Source organism: Chelonia mydas, chromosome 2, assembly GCF_015237465.2.
Source record: "Chelonia mydas isolate rCheMyd1 chromosome 2, rCheMyd1.pri.v2, whole genome shotgun sequence".
NCBI lineage: Eukaryota > Metazoa > Chordata > Testudines > Cheloniidae > Chelonia > Chelonia mydas.
Genome location: NC_057850.1, coordinates 253,789,874 through 253,812,142, shown reverse-complemented (window position 1 = coordinate 253,812,142; position 22,269 = coordinate 253,789,874). Strand labels below are relative to the sequence as shown.

At 49.2% G+C, this 22,269-nt stretch overlaps 1 protein-coding gene across 1 annotated transcript; it reads right to left on the bottom strand.

The window, feature by feature from the left end:
• Positions 1-16,892: 16,892 nt before the first annotated feature.
• Positions 16,893-21,613, bottom strand: LOC102934823 (5-beta-cholestane-3-alpha,7-alpha-diol 12-alpha-hydroxylase). Its single transcript, XM_007055547.4, has one exon. The coding sequence runs from the start codon at positions 21,572-21,574 to the stop codon at positions 20,045-20,047; it is 1,530 nt and encodes a 509-aa protein (XP_007055609.2). The 5' UTR covers positions 21,575-21,613; the 3' UTR covers positions 16,893-20,044.
• Positions 21,614-22,269: the final 656 nt, after the last annotated feature.

Below are 22,269 nucleotides of genomic sequence, written 5' to 3'. Positions count from 1 at the left end.
TATCCAATCTAAACCTCCCCCATTGCAACTTGAGACCATTACTCCTCGTTCTGTCATCTGCTACCATTGAGAACAGTCTAGAGCCATCCTCTTTGGAACCCCCTTTCAGGTAGTTGAAAGCAGCTATCAAATCCCCCCTCATTCTTCTCTTCTGCAGACTAAACAATCCCAGCTCCCTCAGCCTCTCCTCATAAGTCATGTGCTCTAGACCCCTAATCATTTTTGTTGCCCTTCGCTGGACTCTTTCCAATTTATCCACATCCTTCTTGTAGTGTGGGGCCCAAAACTGGACACAGTACTCCAGATGAGGCCTCACCAGTGTCGAATAGAGGGGAACGATCACGTCCCTCGATCTGCTCGCTATGCCCCTACTTATACATCCCAAAATGCCATTGGCCTTCTTGGCAACAAGGGCACACTGCTGACTCATATCCAGCTTCTCGTCCACTGTCACCCCTAGGTCCTTTTCCGCAGAACTGCTGCCTAGCCATTCGGTCCCTAGTCTGTAGCGGTGCATTGGGTTCTTCCGTCCTAAGTGCAGGACCCTGCACTTATCCTTATTGAACCTCATCAGATTTCTTTTGGCCCAATCCTCCAATTTGTCTAGGTCCTTCTGTATCCTATCCCTCCCCTCCAGCGTATCTACCACTCCTCCCAGTTTAGTATCATCCGCAAATTTGCTGAGAGTGCAATCCACACCATCCTCCAGATCATTTATGAAGATATTGAACAAAACCGGCCCCAGGACCGACCCCTGGGGCACTCCACTTGACACCGGCTGCCAACTAGACATGGAGCCATTGATCACTACCCGTTGAGCCCGACAATCTAGCCAGCTTTCTACCCACCTTATAGTGCATTCATCCAGCCCATACTTCCTTAACTTGCTGACAAGAATGCTGTGGGAGACCGTGTCAAAAGCTTTGCTAAAGTCAAGAAACAATACATCCACTGCTTTCCCTTCATCCACAGAACCAGTAATCTCATCATAAAAGGCGATTAGATTAGTCAGGCATGACCTTCCCTTGGTGAATCCATGCTGACTGTTCCTGATCACTTTCCTCTCCTCTAAGTGCTTCAGGATTGATTCTTTGAGGACCTGCTCCATGATTTTTCCAGGGACTGAGGTGAGGCTGACTGGCCTGTAGTTCCCAGGATCCTCCTTCTTCCCTTTTTTAAAGATGGGCACTACATTAGCCTTTTTCCAGTCATCCGGGACTTCCCCCGTTCGCCACGAGTTTTCAAAGATAATGGCCAAGGGCTCTGCAATCACAGCCGCCAATTCCTTCAGCACTCTCGGATGCAATTCGTCCGGCCCCATGGACTTGTGCACGTCCAGCTTTTCTAAATAGTCCCTAACCACCTCTATCTCTACAGAGGGCTGGCCATCTCTTCCCCATTTTGTGATGCCCAGCGCAGCAGTCTGGGAGCTGACCTTGTTAGTGAAAACAGAGGCAAAAAAAGCATTGAGTACATTAGCTTTTTCCACATCCTCTGTCACTAGGTTGCCTCCCTCATTCAGTAAGGGGCCCACACTTTCCTTGGCTTTCTTCTTGTTGCCAACATACCTGAAGAAACCCTTCTTGTTACTCTTGACATCTCTTGCTAGCTGCAGCTCCAGGTGCGATTTGGCCCTCCTGATATCTTTCCTACATGCCCGAGCAATATTTTTATACTCTTCCCTGGTCATATGTCCAACCTTCCACTTCTTGTAAGCTTCTTTTTTATGTTTAAGATCCGCTAGGATTTCACCATTAAGCCAAGCTGGTCGCCTGCCATATTTACTATTCTTTCGACTCATCGGGATGGTTTGTCCCTGTAACCTCAACAGGGATTCCTTGAAATACAGCCAGCTCTCCTGGACTCCCTTCCCCTTCATGTTAGTCCCCCAGGGGATCCTGGCCATCTGTTCCCTGAGGGAGTCGAAGTCTGCTTTCCTGAAGTCCAGGGTCCGTATCCTGCTGCTTACCTTCCTTCCCTGCGTCAGGATCCTGAACTCAACCAACTCATGGTCACTGCCTCCCAGATTCCCATCCACTTTTGCTTCCCCCACTAATTCTACCTAATCAGACTCAGGACCCTTGTGTTCTAGGCACAGCACAAACACATCCTAACTGGATGCATACTTAGTTCTTTACTTAGGACGATTCCTGCCTCCAAATCATTTTGGTTGCGCCTCTTCATATTCTTTCTATTGGATCAACATCATTCAGATACCGCAGTGCCCAGACTGAATACACCATACTGGTCTCTCCACTGCCAGAGAGAGAAGTACTACCAAGTCCCCATTGCGTGCTGCAATGCCTCTGGACACCAGCCCTAAACCCCATTGTTTTGTTTCGTTTTCAAGTCACAGCATCTGCTTGAAATAAGGACTCATGCTCCTTTCTGGCTCCTTTTCCTGAGCCTGCAGTGAAGCCATAGACCTGAGGACAAGCTAGTGGCTAAAACTATGCACCATGGGAAACAATCCTCCAGGGCAGGGATGTGGGATGGATGACATGATCTCCATATCCTGATTCCATAACCAAGTATGTTATAACAGCCTCCCCTCCAGAACAAGTAGTTTTGCTAATGAGCAATCTGAAATGTGTTTGTGCTACCCACCGAACCTGTAGCTCAGCCTGGATATTACTGAAGGCAAGAGCTGTCTTCTTGACCCCCTCATATTAGATCATAGAATCATAGAATATCAGGTTGGAAGGGACCTCACGAGGTCATCTAGTCCAACCCCCTGCTCAAAGCAGGATCAATCCCCAACTAAATCATCCCAGCTAGGGCTTTGTCAAGCCTGACCTTAAAAACCTCTAAGAAAGGAGATTCCACCACCTCCCTAGGTAACCCATTCCAGTGCTTCACCACCCTCCTAGTGAAAAAGTTTTTCCTAATATCCAACCTAGTCCTCCCCCACTGAAACTTGAGACCATTACTCCTTGTTCTGTCATCTGCTTCCACTGAGAACAATCTAGAGCCATCCTCTTTGGAACCCCCTTTCAGGTAGTTGAAAGCAGCTATCAAATCCCCTCTCATTCTTCTCTTCTGCAGACTAAATAATCTCAGTTCCCTCAGCCTTTCCTCATAAATCATGTGCTCCAGCCCCCTAATCATTTTTGTTGCCCTCCGCTGGACTCTTTCCCATTTTTCCACATCCTTCTTGTTGTGTGGGGCCCAAAACTGGACACAGTACTCCAGATGAGGCCTCACCAATGTCAGCTAGAGGGGAACAATCACGTCCCTCGATCTGCTGGCAATGCTCCTACTTATACTGCCCAAAATGCCGTTAGCCTTCTTGGCAACAAGGGCACACCGTTGACTCATATCCAGCTTCTCATCCACCGTAACCCCTAGGTCCTTTTCTGCAGAACTGCTGCCTAGCCATTCGGTCCCTAGTCTGTAGCGGTGCATGGGATTCTTCTGTCCTAAGTGCAGGACTCTGCATTTGTCCTTGTTGAACCTCATCAGATTTCTTTTGACCCAATCCTCCAATTTGTCTAGGGCCCTCTGTATCCTATCCCTACCCTCCAGCGTATCTACCTCTCCTCCCAGTTTAGTGTCATCTGCAAACTTGCTGAGGGTGCAATCCACGCCATCTTCCAGATCATTAATTAAGATATTGAACAAAACCGACCCCAAGACCGACCCTTGGGGCACTCTGCTTGATACTGGCTGCCAACTAGACATGGAGCCATTCATCACTACTCGTGGAGCCGGACGATCTAGACAGCTTTCTATCCACCTTACAGTCCATTCATCCAGCCCATACTTCTTTAACTTGCTGGCAAGAATACTGTGGGAGACCGTGTCAAAAGCTTTGCTAAAGTCAAGGAATAACACGTCCAGTGCTTTCCCCTCATCCACAGAGCCAGTTATCTCATCATAGAAGGCAATTAGGTTAATCAGGCATGACTTGCCCTTGGTGAATCCATGCTGACTGTTCCTGATCACTTTTCTCTCCTCTAAGTGCTTCAAAAATGATGTAATAGAGTACCACGTAACTTGTTTGCCAGAAGCTGGGAATGGGTGACAGGGGCTGGATCACTGGATGATTACCTGTTCAGTTCATTCCCTCTGGGGCACCTGGCACTGGCCACTGTTGGAAGACAGGATCCTGGGCTAGATCGACCCTTGGTCTAACCCAGTAGGGCCATTCTTATGTTCTTATGAAGGTGGCTGATTGTGAGATTAGATCCTCTGAACATTCATAACAATAAAGGAATTCTAATTACAATGTGAGAGGGTATTTTCAAATAAGTTTTATTACTATTCCAGACACTCAAAGCTCTAGGTTAAATCAACCAAATGGATCAAATAAGGAGAAAGGCAATTTACACTAGTTCAGAAGGAAACATTTACATACAGGAAACTATGGGAGAAAATCATAATTCAAACCTCACTGGTCCTCCTTCAAAACTGAACTACAAATCGTTGCATGATGAGACTCTTGCGACACTCAATCGCTCCTCCAGTGTTGCCACGCAGCTCCCTTCAATCCAGCAGCCACACCGTGCAGGTTTCATACACTGGCCTGCAATACGGGGATAAGTCCCCTACTTAGTGCTACCCTGGCTCTGTGTTACCAGGGTCTCTACTCCTCTTTGCCATGGTTCTTCCATACGCAACTCTTCCTTTCCTCCTTTCACCCAGAAGTCCAGCTCACCTGAGCCTGTTCAGTCATGGATTCTCAGTTTTCTTGGCAGACAGTTTGCCTCCTGGACACCACCCCCTCGCAGATGCAATCCTATTACACTCTTGTGAGAATGCCAGCAATTGCTTGCATGAAAAAGCAACATTAGGCGAGGATTTTATGCCCTTCCAGCTGCACATCAGGGGGCACTCGTCACCCCACAAATGGAGAACCCACTCATGAACCCAGCCAAAATCCTTGTCCACTGCTGATGTGAAATTTCTGGTGGAGACTGAAGAGGATGGCAGGTTTGGCCTGTCTGTGCAGATCAGGCTGGTTTCTCTCGGCCTCTGTCATAGCAGTTTTCAAGCCTTTAATTCTACGGACACACCTACAAAAAGGTTGCTTGTGCTTTATGCTCAGGTTCCGTTCACCAACAGTTTATAAAATGTGTTAATAAATGATTAAAAGAGGTTTGAAAAAATGGGTCATCGATTGTTAAAAGAGTCCAGCAGGTCAAGAAGTTGCTTATAACCAGCTATAACATCTTCTACAGATGTGCTTGTGATCCCTCTGTAAGAGGCAGGATGTCCCAGTGGGCCAGGTGTGACTCGAGACACCCATGTTCAGGTCCCTACGTGGGCACAAATCCCACAGGTGGCTTTGGGCAAGGCACCAACCCTCTCTGTGCCCTCAGATCTGCAGAGCGGGGACAGTAGCCCTTCCCAACCTCATGGGGGCGCTGTGAGGATAAACATCATAAGTTGTGAGGTGCTCTGGTAGGACAGGGATGGGGGCCAGCCTTAGGGAGAATACCTGTTGCTCGTCAGCTCTGTGGCGCTTTTTGTTCTGTGTCTGCACAGCACCTGGCACAATGGGGTCTGTGACTGGGGATCCTAGGAGCTACCACAATACAAATAAATAAATAACAATATGCAGCTTGTGACCCGTTAGTCACACACACAAGTCATTTACTAACCCTCTGTAAGCCATTCACACACATAAAGTGTGACCAGAGTGCCTATCTCCATGATGGGGCAAGGGGTTTCACTTGGCCACGGTCTCCTCTCCTCTTACCCTCGGCAGTGGTCTTCCTGGTGCTCAGCACAGGCAGGGCCTCCCTGGTGGGCGTCTTCTGGTGAGTGGTGAGGCTGGAGCGGAGGCCGAAGCGCCACTGACCCTGGGGCAGGCGAAAGGACCACTCGCCGGTGTGGATGCACCAGTGCTGGAAGCAGTTGGAGAGCTGGCTGAAGCTCTTGGCGCACTTGGCTGCAGCTTTAGGGCTTCTCACCTGTGTGGGTCCTCTGGTGCATCGTCAGCTCCCACGTCTGCAGGAAGCGCTTCCCACACTCGAACGGCTTCCTCTGGAAGTGGAGGGTCTCGTGACGCTTCAGGTGGATCTTCTGCTTGTAGCTCTTCTCACACGCGCCTCTCTCCCAACCCGGGCCAGTCCTGTGCTACCTTAATTGAACTACATTAATTGCTAGCAAATTTACATACCCAAGACACTCAAGAAGCTGATTTGCTTGGTGCTGGTTGAGTTGGTTTTGAATGAAAGACATTTATAAGATGGTTATTTGTGTCTGGACTGATCTGAGCTACAGATGTTGGGAGAATGCGGTGTTGCCTGGACAGGTCATCCTAACATCAAGAGGATTGCATAGGGCCATCATGCTGTATAGAAAGATAACAAGAAACACATCTGTCGACTGTGAGATTTCATGTGTCTTCCTTTGAAGCATGTGCTACAGGTCACTGTTACAGATGAGGTTCTGGGCTATGTTAGGGGGCTTATTCCTTCACCCGCTTCCTTCCCTGGTCCTTCTTGCATGAACAGAGAGCAACAATACCTGAAGTCCAAAGGTGCAAACAATTCGATGTTTATTGGGGTGAACTTCCAGCAAGCATGATTCCAGTTTCCTTCCTTAGTATCCTCCTTCCAGCTCTGACACCACAGAGCCTTACACCTGTGTCCCTGTTCCCATTCCTGCCCTTAGCAAAACATGATTCCAATTTCCTTACCCCCATTCCCTGTTCCCATTTCCCCCTTTAGCAAAACATGATTCCAATTTCCTTACCCCCATTCCCTGTTCCCATCTCCCCCTTTAGCAAAACATGATTCCAATTTCCCCACCCCCATTCCTGTTCCCATTTCCCCCACACATACACACCCACCCCCCACTTCCTGATTGACTGCAGACTATATAGTAAAACTTGAGTTCTGCATAGCTATACCTTAACCAATCATTTTCCTGAAATTTAACTAACCAATCCTAACATATTGTAACATGATTATGTAACCAATTATATCCCACCACCTTAATTAGTTTACACCCAGCAAAATTAATTATACAGCAGACAGGAACAATCACAGAACCAGACAGAGATTATACAAACAAGCAATAGCAAAGTGGGAACTATAATGACAAAACAATACAGAAGTGAGGATTTCACATCCCAGCTATTGATAAGTGAGTTCTTGCCAGACAGGATGCTTTCAAACTAAGTTTCCTTTTACATCTTCTAGGCACTTCCCTTTCTCTGGAGGCGATAGGCATTATCAGGACAGGATTGTATTCCTAACAGCCCCATAGCACCTTCTTTCAATGTGACTGGTGTTGGGGACACTGGGGCATGGCCACTAGGTAACTCGAGGGGATGGAAGACCACGAGTGTTGATGAAGCCCCCTCGCACTAGGCCCAGGTGTCCTTGGCCCCCCGCTCCCGCCTGGAGGCACTCGCAGCAGCTCTGCGTACTAGGCCCAAGTGTCCTTGGCCCCCCTGCCTGGAGGCACACACAGCAGTTATGCTGAGGATCTGCAACAATATGTTGGAGAGTCAGACTGCCTGAAACTAAGCAAGGCCAAACGAGGCAGATATGGAAGAACAATGCTGAATAAAGCAGCTTTATGTATAGTTTAACAAATGATACAGAGAATCAGGGAACTAGCTGGGAACTGGATTGGCTGGCTATATGGATACTTGGGGCAGCTTGCTATTGGATAAGTATGCTGGGAAAAAGGATGTATAAAAGCCTGTGTAACTTCCTGCTCTGTGTGCAGGATTTGAGATTTTATTCTCCCTGTACCTTTTTGCAGCTGCAAATAAACTTTTCTGCTTCTCCACCCCGTTGTGATTATTGGGTGTAGCACACCGGGTAATGAACCAACTCAAGCTGTTGTTCAGCCTCTTGGCACTGGGTGCCGGCAACACTGGTTTGGAATGTGAGGATGTGACCAGTCGCTTCCCAGCTTATGGCTGCCTCTGCTGCTTAGCCAAAGACCTTAGCCTAAGAACAGGGCCTCAGACTGTCGCAGTAAGAGAAGGCCCTTACACCAGCAGACAGTGATTTTGATTCTTTCTTTTATATCTCTATAACTAGCTAAGTGATAAGAATACATCTAAATTCTTAGAGTACAGGCCTTTACAGACAGGCCTGAATATCTATATCCTAACAGGCTAGATGGACCATAGTTCTGATCCTGTCTGGCGATTCCTATGTAAATATTCATCTACTCTAGGAGATAAAGTGAGGATCCATGAACTGGATCCACCTGGAGAAGGCTAAACTAAAGAAGAGTAGATAGATTGGACCAGACCTGCTGGGACCAAACCCCCAGGTAAGCCTATTTAGCTTCGCGGTTTGATCTTTGTGGGTTAGACATCTGTGGAAACCACTGTGTATCAAAGATGATTCACTTAGACACTGAGCGTGCACCACAACGCAGCTGTGTTCTCCTGAAATGTGTGCCTTAAAGACGTGTTTCACTGTTGGTCACTCAGTGTATCCGTGTATTGCAGAAGGACTTCAACGTGAAGTTTACTGCTCTGGGTGGGGAGGGAAGTGATTGGTTCCAGCTCCCCTTTGACAGCTATAGGAATCACACAGAAAGAGTCAGAAACCACTCTTGCCTCTCGCTGGCGGTGTGGTAGCTGAGCCCCGGTTTGGAAAGAGGTTGGTCTTGGGGGACATCCATCCAGGACAAACTGACAGCAGGGTGGGAATGAAGGCAGTTCAAGGGACACAGTCTAGCCGTCTAGGCTCCAAGTGCAGGTTGCAGTGGGAGTGGGGGGATGTTACTGCCTTAAGGAGTTGAGGCATTTCCTACCCTAAAAGACTCCGTTAGAGAAGAATACAAAATACCAACTCGCTCCCTACCCAGAAGGGCTTGCGTGAAAAATGCCAAACTGCTTGGCTAGCTGGCTGGCTGGCTGGTTGGGATTTTCTTTTTTTTCAAAATTCCAAAGTATTTCAGTTTAAAAAAAAGTGTTTGGGATGTTCCCTCCCCACAATTCTCTCTCCTCCCACCATCACCTTTCCCTGGTGCTGCTGTCAAGGATGAAACACCGAAAAGAATCTGGCTTTTTTCATGGAAAAGACTGAAAATTTCAAAACAAACATTTTCATTTTTGAACAAGCCAATTTTGGTGGAAAAAAAAACTCCCTGTGACAAATTCCAACCAGCTTCTGTAACCCTGCCCCTCACTGAGCTCTCCTCCCACCAGAGAGAGCGGGTGCAGGGATAGGCAAAGGGGGCTGGGGGCTAACTGGGAGGAATGGTGTGCTTACCAATTCACAACAAACACCGCAGGGAGAGGCAGTCAGGATAGCTGCTCAGGGAGAGCTGTTGGTCTTCAGCTCTTACCTTGGAGCAGGTGTGGATTATTATTACTCACCGAAGGAGGGGATTTCTGAACTTTCTCCTTCCAGCGAGTCCTGCTGATCCTTGGCCCATGGTGCTCGCGCCTGCTCCATTTGGGATAAAAGGTTCAGTTTGGTCCCTGCATAGCCTGTTAATGGGGAAAAATAAGGCTATGTTGTGTTGCCACAGCATCCCATTCTCCTTGCGCCTTTCCCAGCTCTCCCTAGCCTGCCACTCTCTATGACTGTCTTCAACATGCTCCCTTAATCCTCATGCCCACTCTAACCTCTTTCTCCTCCGACAGTCTGAGGCCACTGGGTGACGTTCTCTGACCTGGGTGAGGCAGGAGATCACCCTGGTCAGAGAACCTCACCTAGTAAACTCTCCATCAAACCCATAACTTCTGTCTGAGCTCTAGCGTACCTCTTAGAAAGACACCCAGTCTTGACTGGATGACTTCAAGTGATGGAAAATCCACCACAGCCCGAGGTTTGTTGGTCTCAGTGGTTATTTACCTCACTGTTAAAAACGTGCACCTTATTTCTCAGCCAATACGTGAGCAGCCTGGACGTCTCTCCGATCACCTGCCCTAGGGCAATACTCTGCCTGGATCGCAGTAACCCCTTTCCCTCATGAAATCAGTGACTTGCTCCTCTCTGCTGCTGCTGCTGATCCTCGGTGGCGTCCCGGCGTCTAAAAAAGGCCCTGGGCATCTCAGAGAGCCCACACAACACCCAGGAAAAGGAGGAGGGTTGAGCTTTACCCAGTGAGGTCAGGAGACTGTAATTCTCCTCCATCACGTCCTGATACAGTTCCTTCTGCCCCTGCTCTAAGACATCCATTCCTCCCAAGAGAAATAGACCGCAACGTCATCGAACATCACTGGGACCTGGAATCACAGGAGTTACATAGTTTCAGCCTTCCACTTCCATCCGACGCACTTTCATCCCAGCCCATCAGAGGACGCGTTTTCTCCATGAACAATGAACACTGTCTGTAATGCCAGAGTCCTTCCCAGAAAACCAGGGGACTCATCCTCTGCTTGGTATGTTGGACAAAGAGCCTTGAGGTGCAGGAGGCCCTGTCTCCTGGAGACCAGCACCAGCACCAGCAGTCGGAAGGGCTAAAGTCAAGTCCCCTAAATCAAAGGGAAAAGCATTGGTTTGCCAGCTCCAGGAATGACCCCACTGAAGACGCCGGCAAACCTGAGTGGATCAGGGACACTAGAAGCACACTCGGGGGTGGAGCCATTCGAAGATTCAATCCTGCCCCACTCGGCAGGCAACCAGGGCAGTCACCGCTTTGCTGACAGCTGGCGTGACAGTCACTCCCCAATCCTGCCGCTCAAAAGCAACACACAAGGCTCTCCCTGAAAATACCCTACCTGAGCAGGAGCTGCCCCAGCTGTTCCCATGTGTGGCCATCTGAGAAGTAACAGGATCACAGTACAGATTTGTGGGATTGCAGGATTTTCCTTGGAGATTATTAGCCAGGTGCACACAAAGTGGCCTCTGTGTAAATGGGTCTAGACAGGGGTTAGCTGGATAAAATCCACATGTAAAAGCTTTCCTTCCTTCTTCACGCCCACTACTCCCAACCCACTTTCCACCACCTGAACCCCATCCTTTCACTCATACACCTTTAACACTTGATACTCTGTGTGGAAAAGAGGGGGTGTTGGGCCAATGAGGGATAAAACGGTCACCTGATTTCTCTCTTCATGCCCGTGCTTCATTCACCCTTCTCCGCTGAGGCCAGCTCAGCAGGGCAAGAGAAAAGGAGGGTGAGAAATGAGACAGTGCTAGCTCCGGGAGACTCTGCCGACAGACACCCGGAATGATGCTCAGCCGACAGGTGGGAGCTCTCACCCCCAGCCCTCATAGCAGCTGGGCTGAGCCATCTCCCTCCGCTCCCTGCTCCTGGTCCTCACCTCCATTCTGGCTCCGCCCGCCTGCTGTGGGGGCCCATGAAGCTGGGGCTGCCCCCAGGAGGAAGCATGGCGAGGGATGGACGTGCCACTGAAAGCAAGAGACCGCTGAGCAGAGAGTGGAACGGGAAACAAGGGGCAAGCTGGTGCGCAGCGGGACTCGGGTGAGGGAAGTGCTGAGGGAGGGGTCTGAAGCAGGAGCAGACGGAGATGCCAGCAAAAGGCTTACAAAGAGGAGAAGGGGGGGCGAGCTGGGGAGACATGGGGCAGGCATCACCATCATGGCTGCACCCCTCGCTGTCTCCTGGCACCCCGGGATCCGCCAGAGCCGCCTTCATCCTACCCAGAGTGGGCCAGACAGAGAGAACTGATGACACTGCCACCTTCACTGGCTTCCCCTGAACCCGGACCTGCACCTAGGCTATGTCTACACTACAGCTTATGTCTGCGTAACTTAGGTCGCTCAGGGGTGAATACACCAGCCCCCAAGTGACATAAGTTACACCGACCTAAGCGCCTGTGTGGACATAGGTACCGCCACCCACCGAGGTGGTTTTATTATGCTCTCCCGTCGGTGTAGAGCGTCGTCACCAGATGCGCTGGCTGTGTAGACAAGCCCTGGAATGTGAGGGTTGGTTGCTGCTCCCACCCCCTTCCCTCGTGTGTCACTTTTCTTCCCCACCTTACTTCTCTTTCCTATCTCTGCCTTGTTGTCTTCTGTTTAATAAGGCTCTGGCTTAGCTGGCCAAGCCTGCCTCCTTTGCTAGATTTCGGGGAGCCCGGGGCCAGTGAGGCAGCTAAAAGCATCGCCCCAGACAGCCTGATACATACAAGTTTGCCGGGGCAGGAGTGGCTGACCAGACATGCTGAGCCTGTGCTCCTCCAGCCGTGGGGCTGCACGTGAGGTGGTAAGGTTGCCGAGGCAGACGCTGCATTTTCTCTTTGCTGCTCATTTCTGTCCTCTACCCTCTGTTTCCTCAAGGAAGCTGCAGTAGACTTTAATAGCAGCAGCAGCCGCCGCTCCAGAACATCTCCGCTGACTTCTTCTCTCTCCCCAGAAAAGGACAACTAGAGCTTTAATTCCATCTAAGAGACTGTCGGACAGGGACCTTTTTCCCCCCTTCTGAAGACGGTCTAGAAGGGAAAGACAAGAAGTGATGTGGTTCAGATGAAATATGACTTCACACTTGACCATTCAAATACTTTAACTGCCTTTTCTCCTCCTTCTTTTTTTGTATCTTTACGAATAGGTTAAAAAGATTTTTGTAGTGGTGGCTGGTACAATGAGAGTGGGCCAAACATAACTTAATACAAATCGCCGGACCACACATAGGTTTAATGTTGTAACAGTGACCGTTTTATCCCGCGCTGGCCCGACACCCCCCCTTTTCCACACGGTATCAAGTGTTAAAGGTGTATGAGTGAAAGGATGGCGTTCAGGTGGTGGAAAGTGGGTCGGGAGTAGTTGGAGTGAAGAAGGAAGGAAAGCTTTTACATGTGGATTTTACCCAGATAACCCCTGTCTAGACCCATTTACACAGAGGCCACTTTGTGTGCACCTGGCTAATAATCTCCAAGGAAAATCCTGCAATCCCACAAATCTGTACTGTGATCCTGCTACTTCTCAGATGGCCTCCAGTATGGATGGACAGCTAACACCGCAGCTCCAATGCGGTACTCCTCCCTCCTTGCAGCATTATCCCAAGGCCCAAGCACCAAGGAGCCCTCACATTGCCAGCACAGTTCGGGGCTAACCTGCCGTCAGGCTACATCCAAGTTTGCATGGCACAGAGATGAGCTGGGATGTGCAGAAAGGCCATGCTCCGGGCCCTGAAGAAAGACTGTGCACCGGGAGACCTACCCTGATCTTTGCCTTACAACGGGAGGACAGATCCTGGGCCAGGGAGTGATGTCCAGTTGCACCAGCTGAGGATCTGGCCCCAGGAGTTTTTGGATCCAGCCTGCCCTGGCTGGGCTGCTGCCCGGTTGGCGAGCCCAGCTCTGGGACCTGCCCCTGGGCACAATCCGCCAGTGGATACAGGCTCCTGCAGGGAGCAGGGACAGAGGGAGGAGGGGAAGCCAAGGAACACAGGGGATCGTGGGAGACAATAGAGGGAACGAAGCAAGTGGGGCGCAGCCAGCCTGAAGCCTCGGTCAATTTCCCTTCCGTTGCGGCAGAGCGGGGCTGGACTGCACAGGAGCCGCAGCCATGGGAGAGCCCAGCCCTCCTCCACCTCCGAGCCCTCGACCCCCATCTTGCTGCTGCACCCCGTAGGGCCAGGGGGCTCCCAGCGCCCCCCTGCCTCACCTGCACAGGCAGCACCGCTCGTGGGCAGAGGGAACCAGCACCTGCCCTAGCAAATCCCCATCCTCGGGGGATGGGCATCGGGGCAGGGAGGCACCAGCTGGGGGTCCCCGGGAGCACCAGAGCGGCTGTTGGACCTGCTGGGAGAGTCTCTGCCAAGCCCTCCTCAGGTCCAGGGCACTTCAGGCTCAGCTCTCGGGCTGGGCAGCCCACATGCGCTCGAGTCCAGCGGCTCATCGCTCGCTTCCCCCCATGCAACCTCTTGGTTCACTTCAGTTCCTGCTCCAGAATTCCCCCTGCCCTGCCCTGCCCTGCCCCACTCCAGGGAAGGGCCCTGCAGCAAGTGGTGCTGGGAGAAGCACTGCCAATGCACCTCCAAAGCCAGGGGCTGGCCCACGGTCCCTGCCCAATCACTGGTGCAGCATCTTCCCTCCCAATGCATCAGAGATCACTCCACTGGGTTACTGCAGGAAGTAGATTACTAATGTAGTCCAGCTCTGGTTAAAGGTCGTACCAGTCAGCCAGGTGATTGACGCATCAAATCCAGTGTTTATTCCATGTTGTTGTAGCCCCATTGGGCCCCAGATATTAGAGCGACAAGGTGGGTGAGGCAATATCTCTTATTGGCCCCACTTCTGTTGATGAGAGAGAGAGAGAAAGTTTTCCACACAGCGCTCTTCTCAACCAGATCTGAAGACAAGCTCTGTGTAAACTGGACAGCATGTGTCTGTCACCGAGGGCAGTTGGAGCAATAAATGATCTTACCTTCCCCACCTTGTCTCGCTAATATTTATTCCACCCAGGAATTGGTTTCCAGCACATTCAAACGTGAAGGCAACTGGGAAACACATCAGCAGGCAAAACCCCAATCAGGAATCCAGCTAACCAATCATATCAAATGACTCACATTCGTGACCTGTGGCTGTTCCTTTCGCAAAGAGCTGGGGGAAAGGGGGAATCCTATTTTATTTGTTTCAGACTTGACAGCTGGGTGCAGAACACAGAAGCAACATATCAGGAAATGTCCATGCAAAGATAATGCATTCAGTGGGCCCCATTCCAATCCCCCCGCCCCTTCCACGATGCCCACAAACTCTGTCCCAGAGCCTAAGCGCCGTGATTTAAAGGGATGTGAGATTGCTTTTGAAATGCAAAAAAAGGAGTCTTTCTAAGTGATCTCTACCCCTGGGTCTAGAGTGGCACCACTCCAGGATTTCCCAGGATTAACGCTTTGTTGAGGCAGCTGTTCTGGGAAATGGGTCCGGGTGCTCAGTAGATGCTGCAGCAGGGCTGGTCTTAGGGGAAATGGTGCCCTGGGCAAACGTATATTTTGGCCCCCCAGCTCCCGTGATAGTGAAAGGTAACGTGGGCGTAGCAGCCCTATTTCCCCTGGCCCCCGTGGGCGTGGTACGCCCCATTGCCTCTGGCCCCTGTGGGAGTGGCAGCCCCATTTCCCTGGCCCCTGTGGGCGTGGCACCCCCCATTGCCTCTGGCCCCCCGTGGGTGTGGCACCCCCCCATTGGCCCTGGCCCCCGTGGTTACCTTTTCAGTTTCTCTGAGAACTTGTCAATAACACTGGAATCACCATGTGTTGCTGTATCTGGTAAGTGCAACTCTCCACAGGCTGGGCTCATTCCAGGTTCCAAGGTAGACACAGTCGTTCTGTGTGCCTGATTCGCTGCCTGGACCTAACCTATTTGGGGTTGAGAAGGAATTTTCCCCTAAGTCAGATTGGCAGAGAGACCCTTGGGGTTTGTCACCTTTCTCTGCAGCATGGGGCACAGGTCACTTGCAGGTTTAAACTAGTGTAAATGGTGGATTCTCTGTAACTTGAAGTCTTTAAATCATGATTTAAGGACTTCAGTAACTCAACCAGAGGTTAGGGGTCTATTACAGACAGGGCCGTCCCTAGAGGGGCGGGGCGGAAGTGACAAATCCATCACTTCTGGGACCGACCGCGCTGGGCAGAGGAGGCGGTGCCTCCCCAAACAGACAGGCGTGGCCCCACCCACACTACACCCCCCCTTCTGCCAGGTGTTGTCGGCAGCAAAAAGGGCCAGGTTCAATTTTCCAGGGGATCCTTCTAATGACTTACAAACCACCAGCTCAAGTCCCTTCGGAGACCTGGGAAACTATACACCATCCTGGGTGCCCCAAAGGGCAATATTTCTCCACCCCCAAGCCCAGAGTCCTGGCATTTGAAACCAAGAGGACTTTAATAAAGGGGACACAACAGAATGAACTGGGGGGGGAAGCTACAATTTACAAACTAACAATATTAGGTAAGACTCAAACATGGTTAGGGTGACCCCCTATGTGATATCAGGCATATGTGATATCAGTCTCTTGTGCCTTCCTTTCCCAACAGGATTAAGAGCATTTTATTGCCCCCAAACTCAAAACGTTATTGTATGTTAACCAAAATAGCCCAAACTGTCACATAACTGAAATGCAAATGAGGTCTGGCCCAATCATCGATTCGAGATTTTTTTGTCATCGAGACCTTTCAAAAGTAGCCCAATCGACAAAAAATCACTGAGGTTGGCAACATTGCGCCAGATACATTGCAAAGAAACCGATTCTTGTGAGATTCTCACTCCACTTTTGCAGACACCAGAAGTTAGGCTAAGAATCCAAACATAGGGCACTCAGCTGAACTTTGAAATTTGGGGGAGAGGGGTGTATTCATCCATCACTGTCATAGAATCATAGAAATGTCGGACTGGAAGGGGCCTCAATAGGACATCTAGTTCATCCTCCACACTGAGGGACCATCCCTAACAGGTGTTTGTCTAACTCAGTGGTTCTCAACCTATTTACCATTGTGGGCCGCATCCAATACTACCTGAATGGCCCTGAGGATGTCACATGGGCCGCAGCTCTGTGCTGACTGGGCCGCAAGCGGCCAATGGGTTGCAAGCTGAGAACCACTAGTCTAACCTCTTCTTAAAAACCATGAGTGATGGAGATTCCACAGTAGCCCTAGGTAATTTGTCCCAGGGCTTAACTACCCTGACAGGAACAGGTTTTTTCCTAATGTCCAACCTAAATCTCCCAGCATGATGTTCTTTTTTTTTTTTTTACATTGCCCATTATCCTACTGAGTCAGACCCCACCTCATGATGGTGTTAGAAAGAACCTTGTTACAGTAGTGGTTTAAGTCCAAGGGGTAAACGCTTTCTCCCATTCCCACTCGGCAATAGTGAAGCTCTGTTAATTGTTTCAGGAGCAGTTCAGCTCAGAAAACAGAACCTGCTTCTTCTCTGTGTAATTCTGTAGTGTTGTTGGGTATAAGGGGAAAAAATAACAAGGAGCTCTCACAACAGACACGGATAACAACATGGGAAAAGATACAGGTACGATCTCTACAAAAAGAACAGGCACCTTAGAGACTAACCAATTTATTTGAGCATAAGCTTTCGTGAGCTACAGCTCACTTCATCGGATGCATTCAGTGGAAAATACAGTGGGGAGATTTTATGTACACAGAGAACATGAAACAATGGGTGTTACCATACACATACCATACGATCTCTGGTAGGGAAGAAACTGAAGAGCAAACAGGGGAAGGAAGAGAAAAAAGATTAACAAAAGCGAGAGAGAGGTAGAAAGTTGCATTGGTTAAAGAGAATGTTAATTGCTGCTATGGTCCAACTAAATGTAGTGCACCTATGTGCTTGGTTATATCTTTGGAATGCATCAGATTTCCTTGCAGGTGATACTCTAGGATCTCCTTAGAACTTCTTGCCAGTTAATATTTTCTGTTGCTTAGGCTTGACTGTACTTAATAGCTGGTCCCTTGGCCCCAGACACAACACAGGTGTGTCCTGATGCGGATAAAGTATACTTTGCTCTTGCAGTTTAGATGAGACTGAACCATGCTGTGTTCTCTAATCATATGAATCATCAAGGTTCTAGCCTAGCCCAGGACACACCTGAAACACAGTTCAGTTCCCTTTATGTGGTCAAGGCTGAATCATGTTTTTATCCAGGTTAGGGGAAGTGTCGCATTATAGTTTGTTCCCCTGACATAGTAGGAATTACACTGTAAAAAGAACTTTAGATCAGTTGCTATTATAGTGATTGTCACTTGGACCTGAAAGTGACACTCAGGGCTTGCCGACACAGTGAGTTAGTGCCTGGCAAGCCAGAACTCTGCAGTGCACTAACTAGCCATGTGGACTCTGCTACTGTGCACTAAAAGTTCCGCAGTCAAAGCACGCTGTGGAACATTTAGTGCACAGTAGCAGGGACCACATGGCCAGTTAGGGGGTGGCAGGCTGCTGTGTGGTAGATTCAGTTGACCTAGTTCAAAAAAGAAGTAGATCAGTTCCTGGAGGACAGGTTCATCAATGGCTTTTAGCCAGGATGGGCAGGGATGGTGTCCCGAGCCTCTGTTTGCCAGAAGCTGGGAATGGACGACAGGGGATGGATCACTTGATGATCACCTGTTCTGTTCATTCCCTCTGGGGCACCTGGCATTGGCCACTGTTGGGAGACAGGATACTGGGCTAGATGGGCCTTGGTCTGACCCAGTCTGGCTGTTCTTATGTTCACACTTCGGCTTGCTGTACAGTAACATCTCTTGTAGATAAGGCCTCAGGAGCCTGACTGATGAGACGTGAGAAGGTCAGTGGGAGGCTGCAGATAGAAATATACATGATTTAAAAGCATCCCATTGTGCCTTCCTAACCTTGTAATCTTGCTGTTGTTCTATCATCTTCCCTCTCTTGTTAGTTACTCAAGTGAGCCCTGATTCAGCACAGCACTTAAGCATGTGCTTAAATCCTTTGACTTACAGTTAAGCACTTGCTTAACAGCTTTGTTAAATCACAGCCCAAGTAACAAACAAGAGGAGAGGAGTGGGATGGGATGCTGCTGATAAAAGTAATAAGATTACATGATTACCTAGGGGTAGCTATGGGCACAGCTTGATGGTTCTGAATTGTAAGTTTTTCTAAACACAAGTCAAGCCCTGCCCCCACCAACTCTCTCATTCCTTCCAAAAGTTTTCTTCTTATTGCCTGTAGATGATCGGTGATTCTTCTCTTAAGATGTGTTTGTTATTTTACAAGACATAAAAGTTAACCTTACTAAACATGAATGGTCAGGAACACTCTTCTTACCTCATGCCATATTTCCTTTTGTCCAGTTTTCTGTCACCTCCCCAGATCTTCATAACTTCTTAAAACCAATTGTCAATTGTTCACTAAGCTTTATAGTTCATTCCTTTAACAGCCTAGGACACAGCATGTACAATTTTGTTTGAGTGCAAAGAAGCAAGAAGAGTTAGTCTGACCATACATGTCCAGTAAGCTTCCCTTCTATTCCCAGTAAAATCATGGGGAAATGTTAAATCAAAGCCCAAATAAGTAACACACAAGCTGAGGGGAGTTGGGTGAAAATTTTTCCTGTCATCTGGACTGACTGATTTGTGTATGTTCAAATTTTCCAATTTTTTATCAAGAGCTATTTTAAAAAGCTTGTCTTTCATTGCTTCCTAATTGTACAGACTTTTACTCCTGAGGCTAGATTTAGAAAAGGAACAGAATAGCTCACGTATTTGTGATTCCTCAATTTTATTTCCCTCCTAATTTATTAATGGAACTACTTTTCTAGGAGTAAAATTTTCAAAAGCAGCTACATTTTTGAAAATACCTTTAAAAATCTGTCCACAGGTCACTAAGTCACTGAAAATGGGAATTAGGCACTTTTGAAAATTGTACATATATTACTTTTTGCTCTGATATATTTGTAAAAGTCCCTTTCCCGCTCACTTAAGTGGAGCAGCCAAATGAAACCGGCAAGACCTCTGGATTGTTCCATTTTCTTATCAAGCAGAGTATTGGGAGGAGAGAAGTAAGTCCTAGGAAAATGCCACTGTGTCAAATTGCCAGATTCATTCCCAATACAATCTCTGCTTTAAAGAATAATAATTCCTGGGACCTAAACAGGCTGACAGCATTCTTTTAATAAAAATAAAATTTAGCAAAGTACAGCGGGATTATAGTCAAGACAATTTTAAATTAATCTCTGGTATCCTTGTTCCTAATCCCTATATAAAGAATGTATTTGTCCTATGTCCATTCAATATATATCTAAATGCACAGTCAGACATTTCAGATTTACAGTAAGAAGAGTGGAAGAAATAAAAACCCATAAATCCATGCTAAGGAAACTCTCCCTATTCCTATTTTCCTTCAGGAAATTCACTAACACTCTTGTTTCCTTTGCATGTCAGCAAGCATTCACTTACACAGCCCCTTACAATTCTGTAACAGGAGATAGAGGAAATGCTGCAGTGAGTCGGAGAGTTCCAAGGTGAGAGCAACATGTAGAGTAAACATTAACGTTCTGAGCGGTGCTGTGTTGCCAAATAAAGAGACAGGTTATAATAACCATCTAACAGGTATGGAAGAACTTTACACAGACCAATCTCTTCTGTAACTTTAATTGCAATTCAGCTTGACGAATCAATCCCTCTTGACTGAATTATGGAGCCAGTACGCAACAGGGCTGCAGCAGAAGGGGGTCACGTTTTCAAATTAAATACGCAGACGATATTTAAACTGGACATCGTGAGTGGGCTGCATCGAACCAAATCCCCATCGGCTCACGTCTATCGGAGGGATCTCCTCTTTCTCGTTAACTAGCTCCAACTCATAGTAAGACAACATCAGGAACACAAACAGTTTTATTTCATTGATAGCAAAGAACCGTCCAGGACAGATTGAGGTGCCTGCCCCCCAGGGCATGTTAAAGTATTTCAGCTTTTTCCCATTCTTGTAGAAATCTTTTTTGGTGCCATCTTGGTTCAGGAACCGGTTGTATTTGAAGGTGTAAGGCTCAGGATGGACTTCGGGGTCCATCTGCACTGCGATGTAGGGAAACAGGGCTACCCTGTCCCCTTTGCGGAGGGCGTACTCCCTGCCATTGGCCATCTTGAGATTCAGGTCCTCAACCACTGCTCTGATCAGAATGGGAGCTGCTGTCAGGCGCAGGGTCTCATCCACTGCGCTGTCCAGAAGAGGGGTTTTCATTAACATGTCCCTGGTGATGTTAACCACAGGGCTACCTGGCTTCACTTCCTGGCCAGCCTCTCTTAAAACTTTGTCCACTTCTTCCCTCACAGCCTGCATTGCTTTGGGATGCTTCATGAGATACAAGAGAAGCCAGAAGGAGCTCGGGCCCGTGTTGCCTTGGGCCGCCCAGAGAAGCAGAAACATGAACCGATCCCGCATGTACTCAGGCACCCCAAGCTCTGCCAGGAACTGTTCTTGGTCACTTATCCACCCGCTGATGTTATCCTTCTCACGGGTGTTCTTCACAGAAAGCAGCTTCCAGAAGAGCCTCTTCAGCCTCTCCGCTTCCATTTTATCCTTAGGGGGCAGCACAGCATAGGCCAGGCGGGGGAAGAGGCGGTCGTACTTCCGGAACTCATCAAACAGCTCTTCGGAGTGGATGAGATCATGCTCCTTGGTTTTCTCCTTACTCTCTGTCCCTGTGCCTGGCTCGTTTCCAAACAAAGCCAGGTAGCCAGCTCTGAAGACAGTGTTGTAGCTGTAGTGGAAGAGCCCATCCTGCTGCCAGAGTCTCTCTTCTCCTGAGTCCCTGTTGTGAAACATGAGGGTCTGCAAATTCTCCATCATGGCCTGAGTCATGACCACTAGCCCATCTCCCATGAGGTGTTTTGTGCTTGACACCTGAACAATCTTATGGTCATTTTTACACTGGCGATACCCAAAAACCCTGGCGACCAGTTCTATGGCAAACGCCTCAAAGTCGAGTTTGGCTCTTGACGCCTTCACTATGGCTCCAAAAGAGAGGGGGTCCATTAGGAAGGTGAAGTAGTAGCCTCCAATCAGCACTGTGAAAATGTCCCCATGTCTCCTCTGCATCTTTTTCAGGAACTCTGCGCTGTTCTTTCTGAAATCCAGCGCGTACCCCAGCCACGGAATGTGGCCTTTATCCAGTGGAGGCTCCATGGGTCTCCTCCTTCGAAAGGCTCCCAGGAGATAGAGCCCACCGAGAACTGAGGCTAACAGCGCACAGAGAACTGCCGCCCAGAAAGCCATTTGCTAGAGACCTGTGCACCGGAGCAGGGATTCCAGACAGACAGAGAGGAAAGGATACAATGCTGGGTTTATAAACCCTTCCTGGCAGATGGCCAGTCACAGACTGACTCATGGCCTCATTCTCTGTTTGCAACTAAGATTAACCCTTCTGCTGACAAATGCTGAGCACTCCAGTTTTTATCCACGTCTCATTTACTAAAAGATCCACAAACTTTTAAGGCCAGCATGGGCAGCGTGTAATGGAGGCGGGGGGAGACTAAGCCTCCCCAAACCTCATGCTGCCAGGGGCAGGACAGTGAGGTATTTGGGGCTCCCAGAAAAATCTCCCCTCACCACAGCCCTGGGGACATGGCAGGGGCACAGAGCTTTTCTGGTCTCGGGGCCTCAGTGGGGGGTGAGGGGGGAAGGAGCAAGCAGGGGACAGGGTCTGGGGGAGAGGCAGAGTGGGGGAAGAATGGGGGTGTAGCCAAGGGGGAAGGGCTCCAGGCTTGGAGTTCCAGCCAGGGCCAAGAGCTTGACCCCAGTGGGACCAAGCTCTCAGCCCCTTCCCCCAGCCCCCCATACTCCCAACCAAGCTCTCAGTCTCCCAACGCCAGCTGGGGCCACAAGGGGGAGTGGTCAAGCTCTCAACCCCCTTCCCTCCCCCATAGCTCCGACCGAGCTCTCAGACCCCCCTGTCCCAGCCGGGGTCAGGT

What these genes read in the sequence shown, in the direction of transcription:
- LOC102934823 (XM_007055547.4), bottom strand. Translation starts at nt 21,574, where the DNA reads ATGGCTTTCTGGGCGGCAGTTCTCTGTGCGCTGTTAGCCTCAGTTCTC.